A 23,591-nucleotide genomic window follows, 5' to 3' on the forward strand; every position below is an offset into this window, starting at 1 on the left:
CCAGGCCGCATCGACGGGCGTACCGAAGTACGGGTCAAACCAAAATGATTACGGCAATTTGTGACGCTCCGTCGCGCAGTAGTCGCTCGCTCTCGAAACAAGAGACCGAGTGCGAACTGGGGCCAGGCGTCGAGCCGGCGCCAAAACATTTCCCAATTTTTGCGGTCCTCTACATATTAAGATGCTTTCGGCCAATTCAGTGTTTACACCACAAAACCATCACGGACTTCACGCGGCGTGGGGAAGGCCTTCATTCAGCAGTGGATTGACAAAGGGCTCCAAAACTATTATTACAATAAGGTGCGATTATTATCTAATTTGTATTAATGTAGCGTCTAAAATGTGACAATGCACACAGACACAGTGGGAATATTTAGCGTACGAACACGACGTGGGATCTTATTGCGTTGTACGGCACGGGTGCGCGGGACTCAGTCACGCGCGTGGCAATGTTGCCGATGCCGTGTCCTGCCGCTCGCCACGACGAGAGGGCTTCAGCAGAGGGAGACAGAGTTTGTGTCGTTTTGCTGTTGCTCCTCTTCCGTCGATAGAGCACGGTGGACTGCAGTTGTTTCGCCAGTGCGGTGTGTGTGTGTGGCACGTCGCGCATACGACGTGGATGGAGTTTGACGTCTGTATTCGCTCAGGGTAAACATCAACCCCGTGTAATGAACCGGGCCCAGAAACTCATTAACAGGCACACTCCAGTCAGGGAGGAAATTTGTACGATGTGACCCGGGGTGGCTCGGAGGTCAGAGCACCGAGCCGACACCGCTGAGAGTCTGGGTTTCGAATCCGGTCTCAAGCTGCCTGCGATGAAACCGGGTTTCTCAAGTGGAGTGGCTCAAACCCGGCGTCGTGGTCCCAACACGGCCCCGCGGGCACCCGGCCACTCACCTGAACAGCACGACGGTCGTCTTGCATGGCGGCAGCGCCAAAAGTGCGATCTGAAACGAAACAAATCCGCGGAACAGACGCGGCTTAGATTGTGACAGCCCGATACTTGAACATTAAACGGGCACCCACCCATCACTGCTGCGGTTTTACACCAAATACACTCGACACACGGACGAGTTTGCAGCCCTTTGTCAATACACCGCAGTCGATACACGTTTTTTTTACCATAATTCACCACGCTGGTCAGTGCGAGTTGGCGAAGGGAGGAGGGACACGCCCGGTTCAGATATCGCTCGTCGCCGGTTGTTGGCCATGGCCAGGAATCAAACCGAGGCCACCAGGTTCATAGCACTGAAAGAGTCTCAATGGTCGTGGTCAGGAGTGCCCTGGCTAAGTGTTTCTCAGTCGTGTGTGATGATTGCTGTGCATTTCTCAATTACATAATGTGCCGTGTGTCATCTTTCAACTTTGATACATTTACACTGCCCCTCCTTTACCCCGTGCCCCCGTTACCCCGTGCCCCCGTTACCCCGCGCCCCCCCCCGTTACCCCGCGCCCCCGTTAGCGTGCGGTTCATTCTGGGCTGCCACCCTAACCTTGGACCCCAGAGTGATATCGTCTTAGATTTAACCAAACCTGGACGATTAGATCAGAGTGGAATTTGATCTGGCGGGGCTTTTAGAAACCTCTCGTAATGCCGAGGCATGCATTTGTAAACGTGCATGCGCGTGTGTGCATTTGGTGCGAGTGTGTCAGTGCGTACGCGAGCGGAGCAGCGCTCGGCACCCGCTGCTGCGCTACGAAACCGGTGACCCGAGCTCGATTGCTGCTCGCGGCCGACCACCATCGACGACAAACATCCGAGACGGTCCTGGGCCTCCTGTAGGTCGACTCAGGCTTATGTCAATACCTGGCGCGGTGTGTAAAACATCAGCGCTGGGGTGGGGGGGTAGACATTCATTTGCGGTGTGGCGCGACGCTGGCCACACCACCCCCCCCTCTCCTCACGTGGCTCGCCGGCCCTCCCCGAGGCGGCTGCTCGCTAACAGCACTCGCCCCAACGGCACCGCGTCGGCTGCACGTGGCAGCTCGCCTTCGTGGGTTTGGGTCGTGTGTTTGAGCCCGTGGGTTCTCCTGTCCGCGAGGATGAAACACGAACCCGCGGCGAGGGCGAAGCGCTCGCGCAGCGTTAATGGAACGAGTCGAGGCGGTTCCTCGGAGTGCGCCGAGTGGAGCCGCCCGGCGGGGCAAGGCGAGAGATTCCAGAGTGAACCAGAGTGAAAAAGGAAGACGTTCGTTGAAAAAACACACGCAACCCCCAACAACTCACACATGTTCCTCCTCGCCTACGTAGATTTATCATTTACCTAAAAGCAATAGATTACGACCCTAACCGTCACAGTAATCGTTTATATCTTCGTCATAATCGGCAGCGTTGATCTATCCACTTGCGGGATGATGGGTGCCCCAGGCGCCTCGCACCAAGAAATTCCTGTGTTAGATTCCTGACTTGGGTGGCTGTGTGGAGTTATTTTATGTTCCTGTTCTGCATGGGTTAAAAACCATGACTATTTTAAAACATTTTATTTTAACAGGTAAGGGCCTACCGAGCTATATAGCGCTTTACCAGAAGCCACCTGGCAACAAATGATAGCTCAAACAAGTGCCTCATCACGTGGACATTCCTAAGCGGCCAAATACTCTAAAAGCGCGTTTCTAAATGTGGAGGGGAAAAACCGGAGGACCCGAAGTAAAATCCACGCGACCACGGAGAGAGACGCAAACTCCAAATATAAAGCAGCAGCAGGCGTCAGGGTCGGGATTGAACCCACGACCTCCTGTATACCAGGCGAGGTAGTTAACATCTCCTAGCCACCATGGCGCTCCCGCTGTGTTTCCTCCGTTTAGCTAAAAAAACCGCACCCATGCAATGTAGCCAAGCATCGACCAAAACATCACAAATGCTGAAAAATTGCATTCAAATTACTTGATGCAGATTCGGCATCGCAGCATTGCCCTCTTACTGCAGTGACTTGGCAGAGACCCCGATATGAAAGGGAAATTCAGCGAGCCTTCTCCTGGGCAAAAAAAAAAAGCGTGAGAATAAACGAGGATGAATAAATCATCGCTCCATCTCGCGTTGGACATCCTCCCTCGGGCGTCGTTCCCCATCGGGGGACGCTCGCTCGTTCATCTCCACCACCGGAATCGACGTCGCCCAATCGGTTGCCGCGTCCCGCCAAAGCCCCACCACTCCAGAATCGGAATAATTATTAATAGCGCAGGAGGAATCCGATGAGCTACAAAGTTCTTTTTCACAGATGTCCAATAGGGGCGGGTCAGAAAGTTACAACAACAATACAAAAACATAATAGGAGTGCAAAGTACAAGAAATGTAAACAATTTACCCAAACACAAACAAATACAACACTAAGCCATCCCCATCCTACCAGACAAAGCCCACCGAGGTATTAATTTATTTTTCGGAAGCGACCTGGCCACAAATGATAGCTCAACAGAGTGGCCCATCATTTGAACATTTATAGCAACAAAATAATCTAAACGGGGAGAACTTGCAAACTCCAAATATACAGCAGGCGTTAGGGTCGGGATCGATCCCCCGACCTCCTGCATACCAGGCGAGGAAGATGACATTTCACCGGTGCCCCTTTAAATACATAAGGTATATAAGTTGATGATAATAAGAATCACCTTCTTTACGGTTCTCAGTGCAATTCCAAGCGTTGGACATTCCCAATGATTCTTTGTGCGCATTTCCTCGGATGCAAAACGGTTCGTGGAATGCAATATGCCCCAGACGGCCTGGGACCCAAATCTCCCAGCGTACGCCTGATTCTGTCAGATATCAGAAGCTAAGCAGGGGTGAGCCTGCATAGTGATTGGAGAGACAAGCGGCACTCATAATGGGCCATTCACGTGAAACAGCTCATGGCCGATTTTTTTCTTATCCACGTCAACAAATAAAAACAGTACATGGCAGTGCAGCAGCATCGTTTGTTGTACCGTATTTCTATGGTCACACCACTTTTATAATATTCATTTATGAAGCACCTTTGCTCCCTGCCTTCCCTAACCCACGCGGACCCAGCGCAGAGAGCATACACGTCCTTTTATCACGATCGCTTTATTAAGGCGAAGCTTTGTTAAATCCTCACGTGATCCCTTCCCATAATACCCACCCACCCACTCACCCGCCCACTCATCCACCCGGCTGGTCTGGATTCTGCAGCGGGAGTTCTCCACTCCCCAGATTAGTGTTGGGTTTTAGAGGGTGGCGGTAGCGGATTTAAATGGTATCCCCCCAAGTTGGATCAGATTATTTTTTGTTTCTACCCCTCGTTCTAGCAGCTGCCCCAGGTCGCACGCGAGGACACCGCAGGTTGCGCCGCTGTCTCCTTGGAAGTGACAACAAAAGACGATTTTAAATTCCGAGTGTGCGCAGTTGGTGGGGGGGGGTGCAGGCCCATATTGGGGGGCGGGGGCCCTAATATTTTTTGTAACCCCCCCCCCACCCCCCTTTAATTTCTAAACTCCCGGTGATGTGATATTGAAGAGATGTAGCGAGATGACAAGCCGCTTGATAAGAGGTGGAGGTGCAATGAGATGAGCGGTGAGAGATGCAAATGGGACGGAGATGCGGTGAAATGAGACGGAGCAGGCGATAGGCTGACGTGCGGTGAGATGAGAGAAGCAGCAGGCAATGAGGCGTTTTCCTTGCTTTGTTTATGCCTAAGGCAGTGTAAACACGTTTGCCATTAGCTGTGCGGGCTCCCCCGAGGCCCCCCTTCCTCCCTCCACCCCCATGGCTAAAAACCGGATCTGATTATGGGCTCTTTCGCCTCGTATAGAGGCCGACCGAAACTGAATTTCTGGTTTCGGCCGAAAACAAAACCAGACCGAAAGTAAACCTAAAGTTAACTTTTTGGCTTCGGCCGAAACAGAAACTATGCCGAAAGAGGTAATTTGCCAACTTCCGGCGCCGAAACCGAATTTCGGTCGGCCTCTAGCCAACGGGAAGGGAGTTCACCCAAGTTCCTTAGGATCTGACAAACTCCCCTCTGGGAATTCCCTCCGCGTCAATTCCTCATCGGTCCGCAGAAGTTTCGCAGTTTCGAATTCGCGAGGCTGCCCTCGTGATGTCTTCTTCTGCGGCCGTCCCATCGCCGCCGCCGACGAGAGCGGAGAACGACGAGCAGCGGCATTTCCCTGCGCGCCGGCGGCACGAGAGGGCCAGCCCTCCAGCGGAAGCGTCGGCAAGAGACGCTCGTCTCGCCGATGTTCGAGCCGTGAAGCGGGGTGATGCTTGCGCGACATTGTGCTTCGCCGTGGATGCGAGGCTTCGAGATCTGAAGAGTTGGTGGGGCACATTCTGGGTGATTTGGTGATTGAATGGACAAGATAGAGGGGGGGTTGTAAAATTAAACAGCCCCAGACCACCCTCTTCCCCCATCAGACTTAATCGGGCGCTGGCCACAATCTGCACTGTGTAATCAACTTCAATTTTATGCTCACATTCTGCCGCCGCCACCACCACCACCAAATTTAAAGATCCCCCTCCCACCGTGTAGCCTTAACAGACTTTCGAGGCAAGTGCTGTTAGCGAGCACCTATGAAGGCCGGCACGGCACACGAGGGGGTGGGTGGTCAGCACCACGCCCGGCCGCCTTCGTCTCCCCAGTGGCGATGTTTACACACCGCACCACCATCAGCACCGACGCCTTTCAGCCGCGTTTAATTCACTTCCCCTGCAACGACGAATTCCTCACAGCCCAGCAACAGCGTGCAGCAGCAGAGCATCAGCATCATCAGGAGCAGCAGCGCCATGTGGCGGAAGTGTTCGAGGGGCTGGTAGGAGATGAGACAGCTGCATTGGTAGTGGGGTCACAGGCGCGGCCGACATCGTCCCCGCCGCAGGGGAGGGCTTAATTCAAAACAGGCCCATGCTGCTCCTGCTGTTGCTGACAGCTACTACAGCTGCTGCCAATACAGTCACTACAGCTGCTTCTGTTGATCATAGTTACGACAACTGCTGCTGATGGCTAATAGAGCTGCTGATGTTGCAACTGACTGACGTTACTGTTGTTGCTGATACTGATAGTTACTACAGATGCTGCTGCACTATTACTGCTGCCGATAGTCACGGCAGCTACTGCTGCTGTCGCATGAATCGCCAGCCTCTTTGCCCGTACTTGGACTCGCCACGTAACCTTGCCAAGAGCCCATCAGCTCAAGAACTTTTGCTGGTGGCTCAAACCAGATTCGCACCCGGGTTCTCAGCGGTGCCTGGCTCAGCCCTCTCTTGACCTCTGGGCCATATCCAGCCACCACTTACAACATGGGAATTTCTGGCAGGCCACAAGAGCACAGGTCACTAAAGCACTCTTTCATTGCTTTACAATCCGTTAATGGCGAAATAACCACGCCAACTCATAGCCTCTATTCCAATCACTCGCAATGCGCCTGATCTCGTCAGATCGCGGAAACTAAGCAGCTTTGAGCCTGGCTAAGCGCTTGGAAGCGTGACCACCGATGTACAAAGAGTTTGCAAAAGGCTGCTGTTGTACTGTACGTCTATGCTCCAACATCGACGAATCCTCGCCTTAACTAACCCGCACTGGCCAGCGTGGTGAAGTATAGTTTTTCTTTTACAGAATTCGAAAAAATTGTCTTATATTTATTCCGACCCCCTGGTACAGCTTTTGGGGGGGGGGGGGGGGGGTGGCGGGGGGGGGTCCCGTCTTCGGGAGGCGAGATGTCAGGGCGGCCGTCTATTATAAAGGGTCTTCCCAGGAATCGACCACTGGTAAAGAGATCGATCAGAAATTTCAGTCGACCAAATCGCCGCAGCTCTTGCAGCAAGGCAGCAATGCTCCCCGAGGGCTGACGTTAATCGCTCGTCCAGCAACGTGGATCATCTACACAGACGGCGGCGGGGTGGGGAGGGGGGCTGTGGTCGTGAAATATTAAAGAGGGCCCTGACCCACTTCTAATGATGCTCCGCGCTCTCCATTTGCGAGCGATTAAACCCGACCACCTGCTGTGTACGTGCGGCGTTCCCGTTGTGGAGCGGTGGCGCAGTGGTCATCACGCGGAATCGCTGAACCGGGTTGCCCAGAGTTCGATTCATGGCCACGGCTAACGGCAGCCGCCGAGTGATAACTCTGCCGCTGCTTGATGTGGGTCTCTACACAAGGAGCGTGGGTGAGCTTCAGCACCTGTCCCAACACCACTCGCGACTCCCACACCCCCGTGTGCCCACATCTTCGTCATGCTTGAGCAGGAAACCCGTGCCAAGCCTCACGAAGTCTATTTCGGGAGGGTACTCCCCCACAATTGTATGGGGGCGAGGCGACGCTCGAAGCTCCGCACAGATGGATTCAACAATCCACCGCTGTACGTTGAGGAGTAACCCAGTGTCGTCCGAGTACCCAGAAAATAACCCCAAACACCCAAAGCCACACACACACACAAAATATGGATTCAGGAATTCCATTTGTCAGTGCCATTTCCTGGCCACCTCGGCCTAGCTCCAAGCCTATAACCCCTGGTATTCTCTGGTGGTCTCCCAGCTCGGTATCAACGGGGCTCAACGTGGGCCGAGAGTCCGAGGTGCGGCGAGATCGGGGCGAGAGGGTCACAGGGGAACGATGACGCAACGCTGAGCGCGGGTGGCTGCGATGTCGAGCCTTCATGTGACCTGGTGACTCAAGAGACAGAGGCGGAGTGGCGGAGGTGGCGGCGTCTGTTTGTTGGAAGTACAACGAGCGGGTTTGCTGGCTGCCTCTCTGTGTAGCGGAACCTTTGAGAGGTTGTTTTTTTTTGAGCGCGTGGGTTTTTTCTGGTTTCTAGCCCCACCGCTATGCGGGACAGAAATACAGTGGGCAACAAGAGGACGTTGCCAAACGGCCCCAGCACGACCCTCCTCGCAGTGACATCCCCGTTGCCATCGGTTATGATCTACCCACTGCTGGATGAAAGCGTCCCTAGAGCCGCCGCCCTCCCCTCTTGGTCCCTGCACATGGGCTTTTTCCGCCGCTCCGTCTCCCATGGACGGAGCGTGCGCTTTTTTTATGAATATCTCGACAAGGAGCATAAACCGTCATGCGAACTCCGGTCGCCATCCTCGCAGCGGTTGTTGGCTGGCCATCAAACAGAGATGGTCACCGCATGGCGCGGCGCTTTCGGATGCACTTCTGCGTCCGTCTGGAATGCTCTGCCTTCCGATATGAGGAAGCCACTGTTGTTATGCACTTTTAAATCTAGATCGAAAACTCCCCACGACAAACACACTCGCACACTCACTCACCCGTTCACCAAACCACCACACTGCAGGTCACAAAACTTCTTCTTTCGGATTCCCTGGCATGGCCAGGCTCGAACCGTAAACCTCTGCAACAAGTGGCAAAACGCGTCACCCCCTGGGACGTGTCACTGAGCGTCAGGAATTTCTCAAGACGGTCCTGCTCGGGTTTGGCCGGTTCGTTTTGTAATAAGAACACACCTGCAGGGAACGTCACCGCGGCGTGATGGATTTGCGCGCCGCGCTCGCAAGCCAGAGGCCACCGGTCCGATGCAATATCTCCCAGCGCGGCAGTAACAAAGAGGCAAGTTTACAAACTCGACCCCGTCACCTCTGTCCACCCAGCAGTGAAAATGGGTGGACCACACCTCTTCCAAGATGTTTGGCCAGCGTGGGAAGAGTAGGCCGCAACGAGTACTACTTTATGGGGGAAGACAACACCACCACGCAAACTACGGTCGTCCTCGCAGCGGCACCGCGCGCCTTCGGATGCGTTTTTGCGACCGTCTGGAATTCTCTTCCTTCCGATATCAGGAAGCCACCAGAGCTATGCGCTCTCTCTTGAAAACTCATTTATTTAAAAATGCTTTTTGCGTTTCGTTGGTTGTCCTCTCCCCGCACCTCCAATTAGCACGGCTGGCTACGTACGGTGCGAAAGAAGTTCAACATACACACACACACACACTGGTTGTCACAGGAATATGAAATTTGTACCATACATTTGCTCAGGGGTGGAGAGAGCGGACGAGGAGCGCATACCCTTCGCTCAGATGGGTTCGTGTGCAGTGGCGTAGCTATGGAGTGTGCAGGCGGTGCAACTGCACGGGGACTCTTGCCTCAAGGGGTCCAGGTGCCGGGGTACCAGAGTGGGGGGGGGGAAGGGGTGGCGATGGGGAAATTGGATGGGAGGTCCAAATTGCGTTCCGCCCACCACGCGATGCCACAGTACGCTCGCCGTCGTTTGTTGTCGCACGAACCAATAGTCAAACGAACCGGAGGCGTTTGTCCAGGGTGCTTCAACAAAAATGTTAAGACTTCTGAGAATTTGCAACAACACCACAAGAAATGTGCCGCTGCCTCCGGGCTCTGGAGACCACCTGGAGAAGATTCCAGGCCACGCGTTGACAACGATGGCCAACAAGTGGAGGCTGAATTTTTGAAGCTCTTAACATTACATTTGTTATCATGTTACGGTGTATTATCTGTTCTTTTTCCATTAAAAACAATAGTCCCATATAAGTGTTACTATACTCTTTGGTTCTATTCGGTAAAGCCACGTGGGTAAAAATAAAAAAAAACACAAAAATCACGACGTTTCGGCCACAACACAAGTAGCCTTCATCAGGTGAAGAAACAGGACTGTCCAGAAGACAGTCCTGTCTTTGGACAATCCTGTTTCTTCACCTGTCTTCTGGACAGTCTAGTTTCTTCACCTGATGAAGGCTACTTGTGTTGTGGCCGAAACGTCGTGATTTTTGTTGTTTTACTTTTACCTACGTGACTTTACCGAATAGAACCAAAGAGTATGGATCCTTGCAGTCACGAAAGCCTCAAATCTAGAAGTGTTACTATTTTTTTAAAGCACCCTGTATAAAGCATATGGGGACATCACAGCACGTGATTTCAAAGGGACATCTGTGGATAGCAAATGGTTCCGAGCGATTACGACTCCAACCGCACACAATGCCAGCGGAAGATTCTGAGTTCAAATCCTGATTGGGCGTTGACTCAGCCCATCATCCCTGCAGATTCATTAAAATGAGTACCACGTTGTGGGGAGGCCAACCGCTGTTGTCCTACGGAGAGACTCGCCCGCCATCGTCGGAATGTTGGATTTCAACCACCGCCTCATATGAGCGGGAAATCACTTTGACTTTCACGCAACAGCAGCTCCCATGTGTGCATCGGATGTAGCGTTTAAATGTCAACCGTGAGGGATTACATGAATAGAGGAGAACTTATGTAAGTTAGAGACGTAACATTAACCGGCTTGGGCAGGACACGTCACAGCTCGCAGGGGCGATGGCTGGCGGTTGAGACTGACGACAGATTGGTAGCCAGGGGGAAAAACGTCAGTGAGGACGGACGCCTGCAGTGGAGATGGAATTGTGAAACCAGCTCGTGTCTAGACGCTAAATAGATTGTTATGCCACACACAGCACGGTGAGAGATGGCGACGGCTTGGGGAGACCTTCGTCCAATGTTAAATGGATCACAGCTGCTGCTGCTGCTGCTGATGATGGTGAATTACACAGGAATATTCGACCACGCAAATTGGCTGCGGCGTCAAAACCCAAGTTTCATCAGAGCTGCGTCAGCAAGACAATGGGGGAGAGTGGGGGGGTGGGGGGCAACACCTACGCTCATCATCAATTTAAGGGTTCGCAAACGCCCGTTTTTTTTCTTCCAAAGTTGAGCAAAAACGTGCCGCCGACGTCTCCATGAACAGTGGCATCGCGGTCCAGCGGTTTTATTTTGTCCGTTTTGCTTTCAACATTTTTGATGACCCAGGCCACTCTTGCAAATTAGACCCATCCAGGTTATCTAGAGTTCTCACCTTGCAAAGAAAAATACTTTTGTCTCATCAATATTTCAATGTGGCCTCTGAGCTGCTTCCTGGCGATGCCACCAATAATGAGTCGTCCCAGGGCAGATGCGGTTGAAGAGCAACAGTTCTGGGTCCGTGGCTCAAAAGTCAATAAAAGAAGTTGACCAGGTGGCACAGAGGTCAGTGGACTGAACTGGCATCGCCGAGATCCTCCGTTCGAAAACGGGTTTCAGCTGCTGCTTAAACAGGGTCACCGTTAACCGTGCACAAATATTCTCGTGAAATCAGATTTTGCACTTAATTTGGCTCAATCCCAGCTCTAAGATTTACAAATAAGCGTTTTCACTGACATGCGATGGAATTTCTCCGGAGGCGTTTGCTTGTAAACGTGCTACGCTGTCGTGTGCGGTGGATGAGAGGGTCAATTGAAAGAGCTTTCAGTCTTAGTTCTGCGATATCTCTTTCAGCAGTCCGTTCTTTAAACACATGGGGCAAACCACTACTCTGCGCAGATTCTGGACCCTCGGCTCATGACACGATACCAATAGCACGTTTTGTGCTTCAAGAAAAGACAAGTGCTTCATTTTTTTGTCATAAATGAAAGGCTAATCTTTAAAAAGTCACTGCTAAACCTCTTCCCCCCACTCCCAGTCCCCCCACCCTAAACCCACCCACTAAAATCCCTGACCCTCGAGAGACAAGTGAGGAACAGGGGATGGAGAGGCAGTGAACAGGCAAGTTTGGACGAAAGCCAAATCGGGAGTGCTTTAAATTCGGAGCACAGAGCGCAAGATCTCACAGCTCTCCACCTCGGTCCTGCAAGCGACTTCAGACCGAGTGCTAAAACTACGGCACGCCGTTTAGCGAGAATGCTCGTGTGATGATGACCTTGGATGTATGTTGAATGTCTTTCGCACCATACGTAGGCAACCGTGGTAATCGGAAGTGCGGATGATGATATGTTTACCCAAAAGATGAATGCTCTATCACCTTGCCGTATAACCACCCAACGGGGCTGCGTTATCGCACAGAGCCGGGCGGTGGCCTCCCCACGCTCCAAGATAAAAAGTGTGATTTTTTCTCCCAATTTGTTTCTTGTGCGGCGGTGCCTGGGAACATCCATAAATTAGGTCTGGTTGTGGTTTGTATTTTATTGTAATAGAAATAATATAAAATAAATGAAAGGCAAGGCACATGGGGTGCCATGGTCACGAGATGTTAACTCCCTCGCCTGGTATACGGGAGGTCGTGGGTTCGATCCTGACCCTGACGTGTTCTCCCCGTGGTCGCGTGGAATTTTCGCCAGGCCTTCCGGTTTTTCCCCTCCGAATTTAGAATCAACATCACGCATTTGGAGTATTCGGCTGCTATAACTTTCCACACGATGATAAGCCACTTTGTTGAGCTATCATTTGTGGCCGGGTCGCTTCTGAATAAAGAGCTGTACCAACTCAGTGGGCGCGACCTGGTAAAAATTTTTTTTTAAGTAATAGTTTTAGTTTCATGGAGCACAGACATGCCCATAGGACATGCACACACACACACTTGTGTAGCTGTGTGTAGAACGGCACATTTCACTTTCATGTTATAGTACAGGAACAATAAAGTACAGCCATTTTGCCAATCCACCGCTGGATAAGGGGGTTGCCCCCCACATCCATCGAAGGGTCAGGGGGCGGCAAGTGACAAAACTTCCTCGTGCTGGTGAGTGCAGGTTGGTGAAGGTGGGGAGCATAGTCGCAGGAGCACAGAAGTACAGTACAAGAATGATGTTTACTCCACTGCCCTCTGCTACTAACAATGTAGTGCGGTCGACAGGAACAGAACGCAGTTCCAACCCTGATGAGAGGGAGAAAAAAAAGGGTCCATTCGATATCACCACGTGCCTGGCGTACGAATTAGTCAGAGGCTGGCGAAGTTATCGAGCACGAATTGTAGTTTTTACCTTTATGCACCTGATCTGCCACTCGGCAGCGGTTAAAAACACGACCACAATGCAGGCCTCCAGTGTTCCCGTGCTTCCCCTTCCCCGCCAGCGCTTTGCGTTGTTCGACTTACTTATTTTTCCACTCAGTACGGGGTTTGATAGGTCAGCCCGTTTTCTCCCGGACCACACTTCCTCATCCCGGCGATGCCTGCCTCTGCGTTTTATAATAGCTGCAAGAGTCCAACCAACTTCCCCATGCGCTGCAGATGAACAACAGCGACGAACAGATTTAGATATCTCCCCCCGCTCGTGCAACCTACACAGACCTTTGGGGGCAAGTGCCGTTCGTGAGCAGCCTTATGAATGTCGATCCACGGCTCAGGCAAGGGTGGTGTGGATGGACCCATGCCCAGCTGCCTATTGCCTCCGCAGTGCTGAAGTTTGCAATATTACGTACAGCCGTGAAGAGCCAGGCCTGGTTGCCTTTTGTATCCCCGTAACTGTTTGCATACTACACCAGGTAGTCATTTAAGGCTGATGCGACCGAATAGGGCCCCAGTATTAGTTCTCACCACTGGTATTAGCCGTGGTTGGGGAAAAAAAAAACTTACACACACGCACTTGCGACTTATGCATACACACACACACCACATTTGCACAAAGTCAGAGATCCTCTTTAGCAATCAGCCTTGGACTGTCGGAGCAACTGTTGTGACTCATTAGCGAGTGCCTATTAAGGAGTACGAGAGAGTGCTTTGGGCAGGACCGTGCCCAGCCGCCTGTTAGCTCATTAATAATGTTCACACATTTCACAGCCGATGCTCAGTCAAGGCAATGGCAGGGCAACGTAAATTACGTTTGTACACGGTGAGGCATGCCATACCCTGTGCTGTCTTCATTAATGCCCCGTAGAGCTGAACAGGGTTCAAAATAACTCACAAACACCTTGTGAAAGACCCAATGCAGAAGATCCCTGGGTTTGATATTCCACGAAACTCATGGTCCACCCTCAAACCGCATCCACTGCACACACCATGGCAGATACGGATACCTGATGCACAAATGGAAAATTCAGAACAGAACGTACCACGTATAACAACGCAATGCCCGATCCACAAATACGAAGGAGACATTACAGTGACACATTCTGCTGCTCCGGACGTGGTTATCTGGCTTGACTACTGAATATGAAATTGAAGTTGTTTCTCTACGCCTACATCAGCCGTACGAAAGAAGAAGATGAATACCATTTTGGCCCCATTGTATTTTTGACATGGGACCCTTATGGCTACATTAGCCCCCAAATTGTGAAAATCGTGGTCACAAAGATGAAAACAGTCGGTGGTATGCGTCTGATTTGAGGCTTGGTCGACCTAGGAAAAGCTCAGGGCAAGTTGAGGTTCACCATTATTGATGTCGATCGATCTTAAAAATCGAACCCAGGCCACCAGGATTGTCAGTTTGCAAACCAATGCAAAACACTTTAGCTCACACACACACACAAAGAAACAAGATCTCCCATATAGCCTTCCACAAGACTGTCCGGAAAAGTGCTGTTAGCGAGCACCTATTAAAATTCGGACCGGCGCATGAGCAGGTGGTGTGGAAAATACCACTCCTAGCTACCTTTGTCTTCCCAGTGCTGGTGTTGTTTACGTGCCACACTAGGTACTAATTTAAAGCCGAGTCAACCTTGGGAGGCCCGGGACTAGTTCAGCGGTCCCTTTCTGCTGTTATGCTTGGCTGGGAATTGAACTCTGGTGTGGCTAGGGTTTTAGCCCAGCAAGCAAAGCACTGCAACTCCTTTTCCGACCAAACACTCAAAACTCTCACTCACGGCAGGCAAAATGTTGCAAACACGAGATAAAAAAAATTGCTTCACTTGAAAACTAAGTTACGTTGACCTGATAATGGATTGTGCTTATGTCAAAGTGCCCATCTGTGCGGACCACAGACATTAATATTTTTTTAAATAAAATGTCTGCAGATGGCAGATTTTTGTGTGTGGATGATTTGTAAATCCACTGCTGGATGATGGCCTCCCCACGCTCTCTTGGTCATGGGGATGTTGGCCATACTTTTTCACGCTGACTAGCACAGGTTGAAATTTTTATTTAAAGCTTTCGTGACTCTTTTTTCAAATTTTCTTGCTGTGGTTTTCACACCTGATGATGATTGCTTGTGTTGCAGTCGAAACGTCGTGAGAATGTTATTGTTTTATATTTTTATTATTTTGTTTCCCTTCTACGTGACTTTACCGAAAGAACCAAGAATACAGCACAGGTTGGTTAAAATGGTGACCAGGAGTGGTTCAAATATCACTTGCCACTGATGTAGTGGCAGGGAATTAAACTCCGGTCGACAGGTTTGTAGCGCAATGCGCTAACCACTGCACCACTAGATAAAACCGAATACCTCTATGTGCATTGACAGTGAAATTCAGACATCTGGAAATCCTACTAGCATTCCTTTAAATATATATTTCACAACAATATGGCCTTTCCTATCTTTCCCGGTAGTTATTTGCATATGAACCATGTGTGAAATGTGTCTTGCAAACCGCTTTCTAAGTTCCTGCTTAGTGTCGTGCTTCCAGTATCTCGGTGCCCAAACAAGAGTTCAGTGTTTTTATCCTGATTCTGCGGTGGGCATTCCACATTGCTAACACAGGGATCAATCTCTCTATGGGACAACCACGATGTGCGTGTAAATGTATTCATGTACGTTAGACTTCTTTCGCACCGTACATAGTGAAATGTGCTCATCGTAGGTGTAAATTAATGCGATGCGCACATAATAGCACATACTATGGGTGGATATAAATGTTACTGCGTATCAATTTCTACATTAAAAAATATATAATTTACAGACTTTTGTCAATACAATGCTAAATGAAGACTACCCCACTGTCGTTCATGGGGGTTGTTTGAGCATACTTCACCAACTCCGAGTTGGTGAAGAGGGGGTTGTGGTCCAGCACCGATTCAGATTTTAGTTGCCGCTTAGGTTAGCCATGACTTGGAATCGAACTCCGATTGCTGGGTTAATAGTTCAGTGTGCTAACCACAGCGCCACCACTCCCTACCCCTCAATATTTATATGCGAGGCACTGCTTTCAAAGCACCGTTATCTCTTGCTGTTGATACTGATGACAATTGGTGGATCATGAAAATATCAAACCTACCCCCATACCTGCAGGGATATTTACATAAGGCAGTCCAACGAGTAGGTTGTGTGTTATTTAAAGTCCTACTGTGCGGTATTTTCTCCGGGTGCTCATGCTACTGCCCACATGGAAAAGAAAAATACAGTAACTAAAAAAAATGAATTTGATGAACCATCCCAGGTAGCACCCTCCCCTCTTGAAGCAGCATTAAGGTTTGTTGAATAAAGGATTCATAATCGTCTTCGGCCATGGTCAATCCACTGCTGGATAGCCTCTCCAAGTCACCAAATATTACTTATTGTCGGGAGTGGTTTGAGTGGTTCAGAGGGTCAAGTGACACCCACCACCTAGGTCTGACTTCTGAAATGTACATACTATTTGAATCGCATTTGGAAATCCCACTCGCTCGATTCGGCCTTTTGCGCGGCATGTGAACGCAACTCCAAGGGGGATACAATATCCACACGAACAATCAGAGATCCCCATTCAGGCGCACAGACTGCAGGGGATGCTGCTAGATAGTAAGCGCATCTTTAAAGGGGCAAACGCCTAGCTGCCTTTGTCTCCCCCACGTGCGTTCGCACCCTCCTCCAGGTGCTCATTTTAAGGCTGGGTCGACCTATGGGAGGGCCCAGGATTGGTTCAGATGTCACTCGCCACATGTTTTTTTTTTTCCCATGGCGGAGGGAAACGAGCCCAGTCTCCTAATCACTATGCCACCGCTCATCGCAGACTCGTGTTCAAATGCACACACACACTGGCACACATTAAAGTCTACAAGGACAAAGATCCCCCGTATAGCCTGTAACAGACTGTTTGGGGCAAGTGCTGTTAGCGAGCACCTATTAAGGCCGTCACGGCACACGATGGGGTGGGTTTTCCAACACCACGCCCGGCCGCCTTTGTCTCCCCCAGTGGCGATGTTTACACACCGCACCAGGTACTCATTTGAGGCTGAGTCGACCTAGGGGAAGCCGGGTACCGGTTCAAATAGAGTAATCGTCACTGGGTGTTGGCCGTGAGCGGGAATCGAACTCAAAGACACCAAAACGCACACTCACTAACACACACACAAACATACACACACACTCACAAACACACACACACACAAACACACACACACACAAACACACACACAAACACTCACAAACACACACACCCACACTGACAAACACACTGACAAACACACACACACCCCCACACTGACAAACACACACACACCCACACTGACAAACACACTGACAAACACAAACACACACACCCCCACACTCATGCCCAAGACTGTTGGGGCACGCTCTGTTACCGTACACAAAGACACACACACACACTGTACAGCCACTTACAGTACTGTCACACCACACCTCAATAGGTGTACACCCATACAGTCCCACAATGCTACACTAAACACACACCCTGTCACCCCAACAACTCCTCGTATTCACTTATACACACATGCCCATGCAATTATACACAAAGACGAATATCACTCGTGGAGCCTTGATCAACAGACCGCCAGGGCCAAATTGTTGAGAGTAAAGACATCTCTGAAGGCACACTCCAGGATGGTGTTGGGGGTAGTCACAACCACGCCCGGCCGCCTTTGTCTTCCCCCGTGCTAATGTTTTACACAGCGCACCGGGTACTCGTTTTAACGGCCGAGTCGATCCAGGGGTGGCCCAGGACCGGTTAGAATATTCGCCACCGCTCCGTGCGTACACAGAGACAATTATATACACACACACACAATTACTGTTGTGTAAAGTGTTATTCCACACACGCAGCTATATACGTGCACGCCGAGACACGCGCATGAACACGTGTACACGCAATACATACACACTTTCACAGATACACACAAAGATTCCCCCTATAGCCTTCAACACACTTGAGTTCAGTGCTATTAACAGGACGCATTATGAATAGGTAACACACAGAATCAGAATCTTTATTTATCCCGGAGAAATCCGATGATCTACGAAGCTCTTTAGCACAGATGTCCACTGTGGGGCGTGTGAGAAAGTTACAAAAACAAATTAAAAACCGATATGATGAGTTCAAAGTACAGGGAACACACACCTACACACAAAGGAAACGCATAGACAGTTACACAGAAACACACGAACACACCTACAAACATGCACACATACAAAAACGTAACATGGACACAACAGCCGCAAAATTGCGATGACGTACGGCTGCTTGTGCCAGGCTAGGTGCACGTTGAGGCCGTCTCGGGAAGTGTGCAAGCCACGGGAGAGACCAACGGATGGCACAGAAACTACACACACACACAGACAAAGGTCCCCTGTATAGCCTTAAATACTGTTGGGGCAAGTGCTGTTAGCGAGCACCTACACACCACACACACATGCACGAGGTTCAACATACGCACAGACATGCACACCGCACACACACCTACTTACACACCGCACACACACCTACTTACACACCACACACACACCTACCTACACACCACACACACACCTACTTACACACCACACACACACCTACTTACACACCACACACACACCTACTTACACACCACACACACACCTACTTACACACCGCACACACACCTACTTACACACCGCACACACACCTACTTACACACCACACACACACCTATCTACACACCACACACACACCTACTTACACACCACACACACACCTACCTACACACCGCACACACACCTACTTACACACTACACACACACCTACTTACACACCGCACACACACCTACTTACACACCGCACACACACCTACTTACACACCGCACACACACCTACTTACACACCGCACACACACCTACTTACACACCACACACACCTACTTACACACTGCACACACACCTACTTACACACCACACACACACCTACTTACACACCACACACACACCTACTTACACACCACACACACACCTACTTACACACCACACACACACCTACTTACACACCACACACACACCTACTTACACACCGCACACACACCTACTTACACACCGCACACACACCTACTTACACACCGCACACACACCTACTTACACACCGCACACACACCTACTTACACACCGCACACACACCTACGTACACACCGCACACACACCTACTTACACACCGCACACACACCTACTTACACACCACACACACACCTACTTACACACCACACACACACCTACTTACACACCACACACACACCACACACACACCTACTTCCACACCACACACACACCTACTTCCACACCACACACACCTACTTACACACCACACACACACCTACTTACACACCGCACACACACCTACTTACACACCACACACACACCTACTTACACACCACACACACACCTACTTACACACCACACACACACCTACTTACACACCACACACACACCTACTTACACACCACACACACACGAGCTTGTTGGGGTAAGTGCAGTTAGCGGGGACCTGTGAAGCACGGCACTGCGAACACAATACAAAGATCCCCCGGATAGGATTCGCACACTTTTGGGGGCAAGTGCAGTTAAGCGAGCACAGTACAAAGTCCGGCTCGCCACACACACGCGCACAGAGACACACACGCAGAGACACACACACAGAGAGACACACACAGAGAGACACACAGACACACACGCACACAGAGACACACACAGAGAGACACACACAGAGAGACAAAAAACAAAGATCCCCCATATAGCCTGTAACAGACTGTAGGGGCAAGTGCTTTTAGCGAGCACCTATGAAGGCCGGTAACGGTACACGAGGGGGTGGGTGGCCAGCACCACGCTCGACCGCCTTTGTCTCCCCAGTGGCAATGTTTACACACCGCACCAGGTACTCATTTTAGGCTGAGTCGACCTAGGGGAGGCCCGGGACCGGTTCAGATAATCGTCACTGGTGTTGGCCGTGAGCGGGAATCGAACCCGTGTCGCCAGGTTCATAGCGCAGCGTGCTAACCGCTACACACACAGACACAGAGAGACAAACACACAGACACACACAGAGACACACACACAGAGACACATACAGAGAGACACACACAGAGAGACACACAAGCGGTCACCTATATGGCCGTGACTACGTGGCACGGGTTGAGCAAGAAGATCACACACACAGAGACACACACAGAGACACACACAAAGACACACACAGAGACACACACAGAGACACACACACACAGAGACACACACACAGAGAGACACAGGCGGTCACCTGTATGGCCGTGACTACGTGGCACGGGTTGAGCAGGAAGATCAGGGTCCTGGTGGCGAACTTGAACCCGACCTCGATGCCGAAGGTGAGACACAGCGCGGTGAGGAGGAGGCTGCGGGCCAAGCTCCCGTGGCAGCGAGGAGTCCTCCTCCTCTTCGCTCCATCTCCACCTAGCAGGGCCCCCCTCCCTGCCGATACGATTCCCTCTCCTCCTCCTCCTCCTCCCGCTGCTGTCGCTGCCGCTCTTCGTGGGTGCGGCGCGTCTCCTCGCTGCCCCAGGTCTCCCAGGCACAGCCTCACCCTCCCCCACGACACCCACATCTCGGCCAGGGACACGCCGAGCACGAGGGCGCTCTCCGCGATCTTCTGGCCGGGGCTCAGGAAGGCGACGCACGCGGCGCCCCCGTTGCCCGCGATGTCCGGGTTGACCCCCCCGTAGGCGACGTCGAGGACGCCCCCCGCGATGTCACGCAGCGAGCCCGAGGAGAGGAGCCACGGTGTGGCCGGGTCGCCGCCGCCGCTGCCGTTCACCGCTGCTGCTGTGGCCGCCAGCGCTGGGTCCGGTTGCGCTGCCTGCCAGGGGCAGTACGGCAGCAGGGCGAGGAGGCTCCACGCAGCCTCCTGCTGCTGCTGCATGGCGCGTACGGGGGATTGTGTGTTGCGCGCGCGTGTGTGGAGGGGAGGGAGGATGTGTGTGTGTGTGGAGGGGAGGGAGGATGTGTGTGAGTGTGGAGGGAGGATGTGTGTGTGTGTGAGTGTGGAGGGGAGGGAGGATGTGTGTGTGTGTGGAGGGGAGGGAGGATGTGTGTGTGGAGGGGAGGGAGGATGTGTGTGTGTGGAGGGGAGGGAGGATGTGTGTGTGTGTGTTGCGCGAGTGTGCGTGTGGGAGAGAGGATGTGTGTGTGTGATTGCGATGGGGGAGGGAGGATGTGTGTGATTGCGATGGGGGAGGATGTGTGTGTGTGTAGGGAGGATGTGTGTGTGTGTAGGGAGGATGTGTGTGTGTGTGATTGCGATGGGGGAGGGAGGATGTGTGGAGGGAGAATGTGTGTGTGATTGCGATGTGGACGTGTGTGTGCGTATTCGAGGAAGTTATGTGTGTGTGTAGCAGGATTGTGGACGTGTGCGTGTCGTGGGTGTGATGATGTGCCTGCGTGCTGCAAGTGTAGGTGGAGGATGTATATGGGTGGGTAGGGAGATGTGTGCGTGGGTAGGGGAGGGTGTGTGGGCGTGGGGAAGTGTGTCTGTGTGTACGTATGGAGCGAGTGTGTGGGGGTTTAAGTGTGGGTGTATTTTGTGACATCAAGACACTCCACCTCCTCAACTCCCAATGATGGGGCAGTCGTGGAGCGAGTTGAGACTTTACCGAATAGAACCAAAGAGTAAAGTGCCTACCTGTCCAACCCCTTATCAGTGCCTACCTGATTACAAACTAATTCAGACTTTATTAGTCACCGTGTGCCTTTATGAATCTCAAAGTTCATCCTACAAAGTCTCATCACAAGGAAAAAACACAAGCAAATAGAAAATAAATGGTTGCCCGTATTGAAACGTCACATAGACCTGCAAACTCTATTTATCCGGTGCAAGAATACGGGGTAGACCGTATGGGTTGACAGGTATGAGAGTTGTCCTTACCTGAGCAGTGTGCTTATGACCAGCTCCGGTGAGACAGCAGAGATCTCACTCCGAATCTGTCGAGCGGCATATTTGAATCAGCTGCGTAACGCTGTGTAGAAGCTACCTGGTCTGTCGCTCCACACGAAACTTCGGGTCTTCTCGGCCACAGTCATGCCCTTCCCTTCTCTATGCATGCGAAACACCAACCCCTCTAATGGAACATCTGCACCGGTTATAAACATTCAGGCTGACCTGCAGCTTACGATCCATCCAAAGCCTGATTGTGTGAGGAGCTCACAAATCCTTGAAAGATTTGGACACAGTCCCATAAGTGAGCTCCTCCGGCGGGCAAGACTCCGTTGACTGGGGCATGTAGCCCGCATGCCCAGCCACCGCATGCCCAAGCAGCTTCTGTTTGGCCAGATAGAGGAGGCTAAATGGGCGCGACACGGGCTAGAGAAGAGATGGCTTCATGCGACACGAGAGGAGAATGAGCTGAGTGGAATTGCCAATGTCTGGTACCAGCGGTGTCAAGATCGGTCTCCGTGGAGGAGGCTCGTGAAGACTTCACGTGGCCTTAAAGTGCACATAGCCTGGTACAAGCGCTGTGGTGACGTCACCGCCACTGAGTGGCGAATGGAGGTTGTTGTTGTTGTGTGCGTGTGCCAGTTCCGTAGGTCCTGTGCGTTTTAACGCCGCGAATTCCACCCGGGGTCTGGTCGGGTCAGCGACCTGGAAGATATCTCCGCACCCGGCACACCACATTTAGTGTAACTCTCCATATGGCTGTGGCTTCTGGTCACGTGCCTATTGCAGTCGACCACCGACCCTGAAAAATATTCAGCGATAAAATTGCGCGCGTGCATGTGTTTGTCTGTCAGTCTTGTGCGTCTTGTGCGTCTGAGTGTATTGTCCTAAGTGTCTGGAATGTGTGTCCTATAAATGGTAATAAATTACTATATTTGGTATTCGCTTCATTCCTATGGCGCAGGGCTATCAGGAAGGAAGACGTTGTGCTTCACTGATGGATATATGCTGCCGGTAGGGAATGACAATTGCTGTGTGGAATCCCAACTGAGGAATTCAGCCGGTTTTTTTTATTCGGACCATGACGCCAGCACAGAATGGTTTACTCGATTCGAATGACATCAGGGGATCTTTAACGGCCACTGTGACGTAGTTGGCGCGTAGTACTTTACAGTTAACTCGCACCACAGTATTGACCGGGGCAGCCTGCCAGATTCGAGCCACGTACCTCTGCAACAAGAAGCAAACGCGCTGTTACTGGCCCATATCATGTGTCTATCCTGAACTGCACGAAGCACTAGTGACTTTAGTTTGTACAGAGCATGTGTGATGTATCCATTGCATCTACAGAATATTGCGTAATGATATTGATACAAATCTCATGGTAATGATATGTATCAGTATTTACCATGTCCCAAGGTTTTCTTAGTATCTACAGTACTCCAGTGTATATTGCATAATGTGTCCATCATATACTGTGCACATCTGGACATCTGTGACATTGTTTCATAGTTCATCCCATTCCTCCAGTCTAAATAAAGATTCGGATTCTGACAATTATTTATATTTGTGTGTATGCTGTTGTGCTCAGTCTGTAACTTCCCAATGCTGGCCGAAAGGCCTCCCCCATTGTCCTCCATTCTTCCGTTTCCTTCGCTGCTCTGTCCAGCCGTGGCCAGTGGAGACCCCCCCCCACTTCCCATTGTTAAACTCTACTTCTACGGTCCCACGTCTATTCCCCTTGCCTTCAGCAGTCCGCACTGACTAGAGTGGTGAAGTATGGTCAAATGACCCCCCCCCCATGATCCGGGTTGGCCTAGCGAAGCCTTCATCATCCAGCAGTGAACTGACAAATTAGTGGCTTTACGTGTTTAGG

At 51.3% G+C, this 23,591-nt stretch overlaps 1 protein-coding gene and 1 long non-coding RNA gene across 2 annotated transcripts in view; one reads left to right on the forward strand and one right to left on the reverse strand.

Moving 5' to 3' along the window:
- TMEM164 (transmembrane protein 164) overlaps positions 1-21,326 on the reverse strand; it is a 36,504-nt gene extending 15,178 nt beyond the window's left edge. The window contains exons 1-2 of the mRNA XM_032971852.2: positions 20,069-21,326; positions 898-947 (exon numbers count right to left, since the gene is read on the reverse strand). Of these exons, the coding sequence (XP_032827743.2) occupies positions 898-947; positions 20,069-20,704 (686 nt within the window). The 5' untranslated portion in view covers positions 20,705-21,326. The remainder of the gene's footprint in view (positions 1-897; positions 948-20,068) is intronic.
- On the forward strand, positions 21,325-23,275 carry LOC142931053 (uncharacterized). The gene is made up of 2 exons (XR_012947054.1): positions 21,325-22,365; positions 22,458-23,275. It is a non-coding gene; the product is annotated as an uncharacterized LOC142931053 (long non-coding RNA).
- The last annotated feature ends 316 nt before the right edge of the window (positions 23,276-23,591 follow it).

This window comes from Petromyzon marinus, chromosome 47 (assembly GCF_048934315.1).
Source record: "Petromyzon marinus isolate PM22_M1 ecotype Great Lakes invasive population chromosome 47, UKy_Petmar_22M1.pri1.0, whole genome shotgun sequence".
Lineage (NCBI taxonomy): Eukaryota > Metazoa > Chordata > Hyperoartia > Petromyzontiformes > Petromyzontidae > Petromyzon > Petromyzon marinus.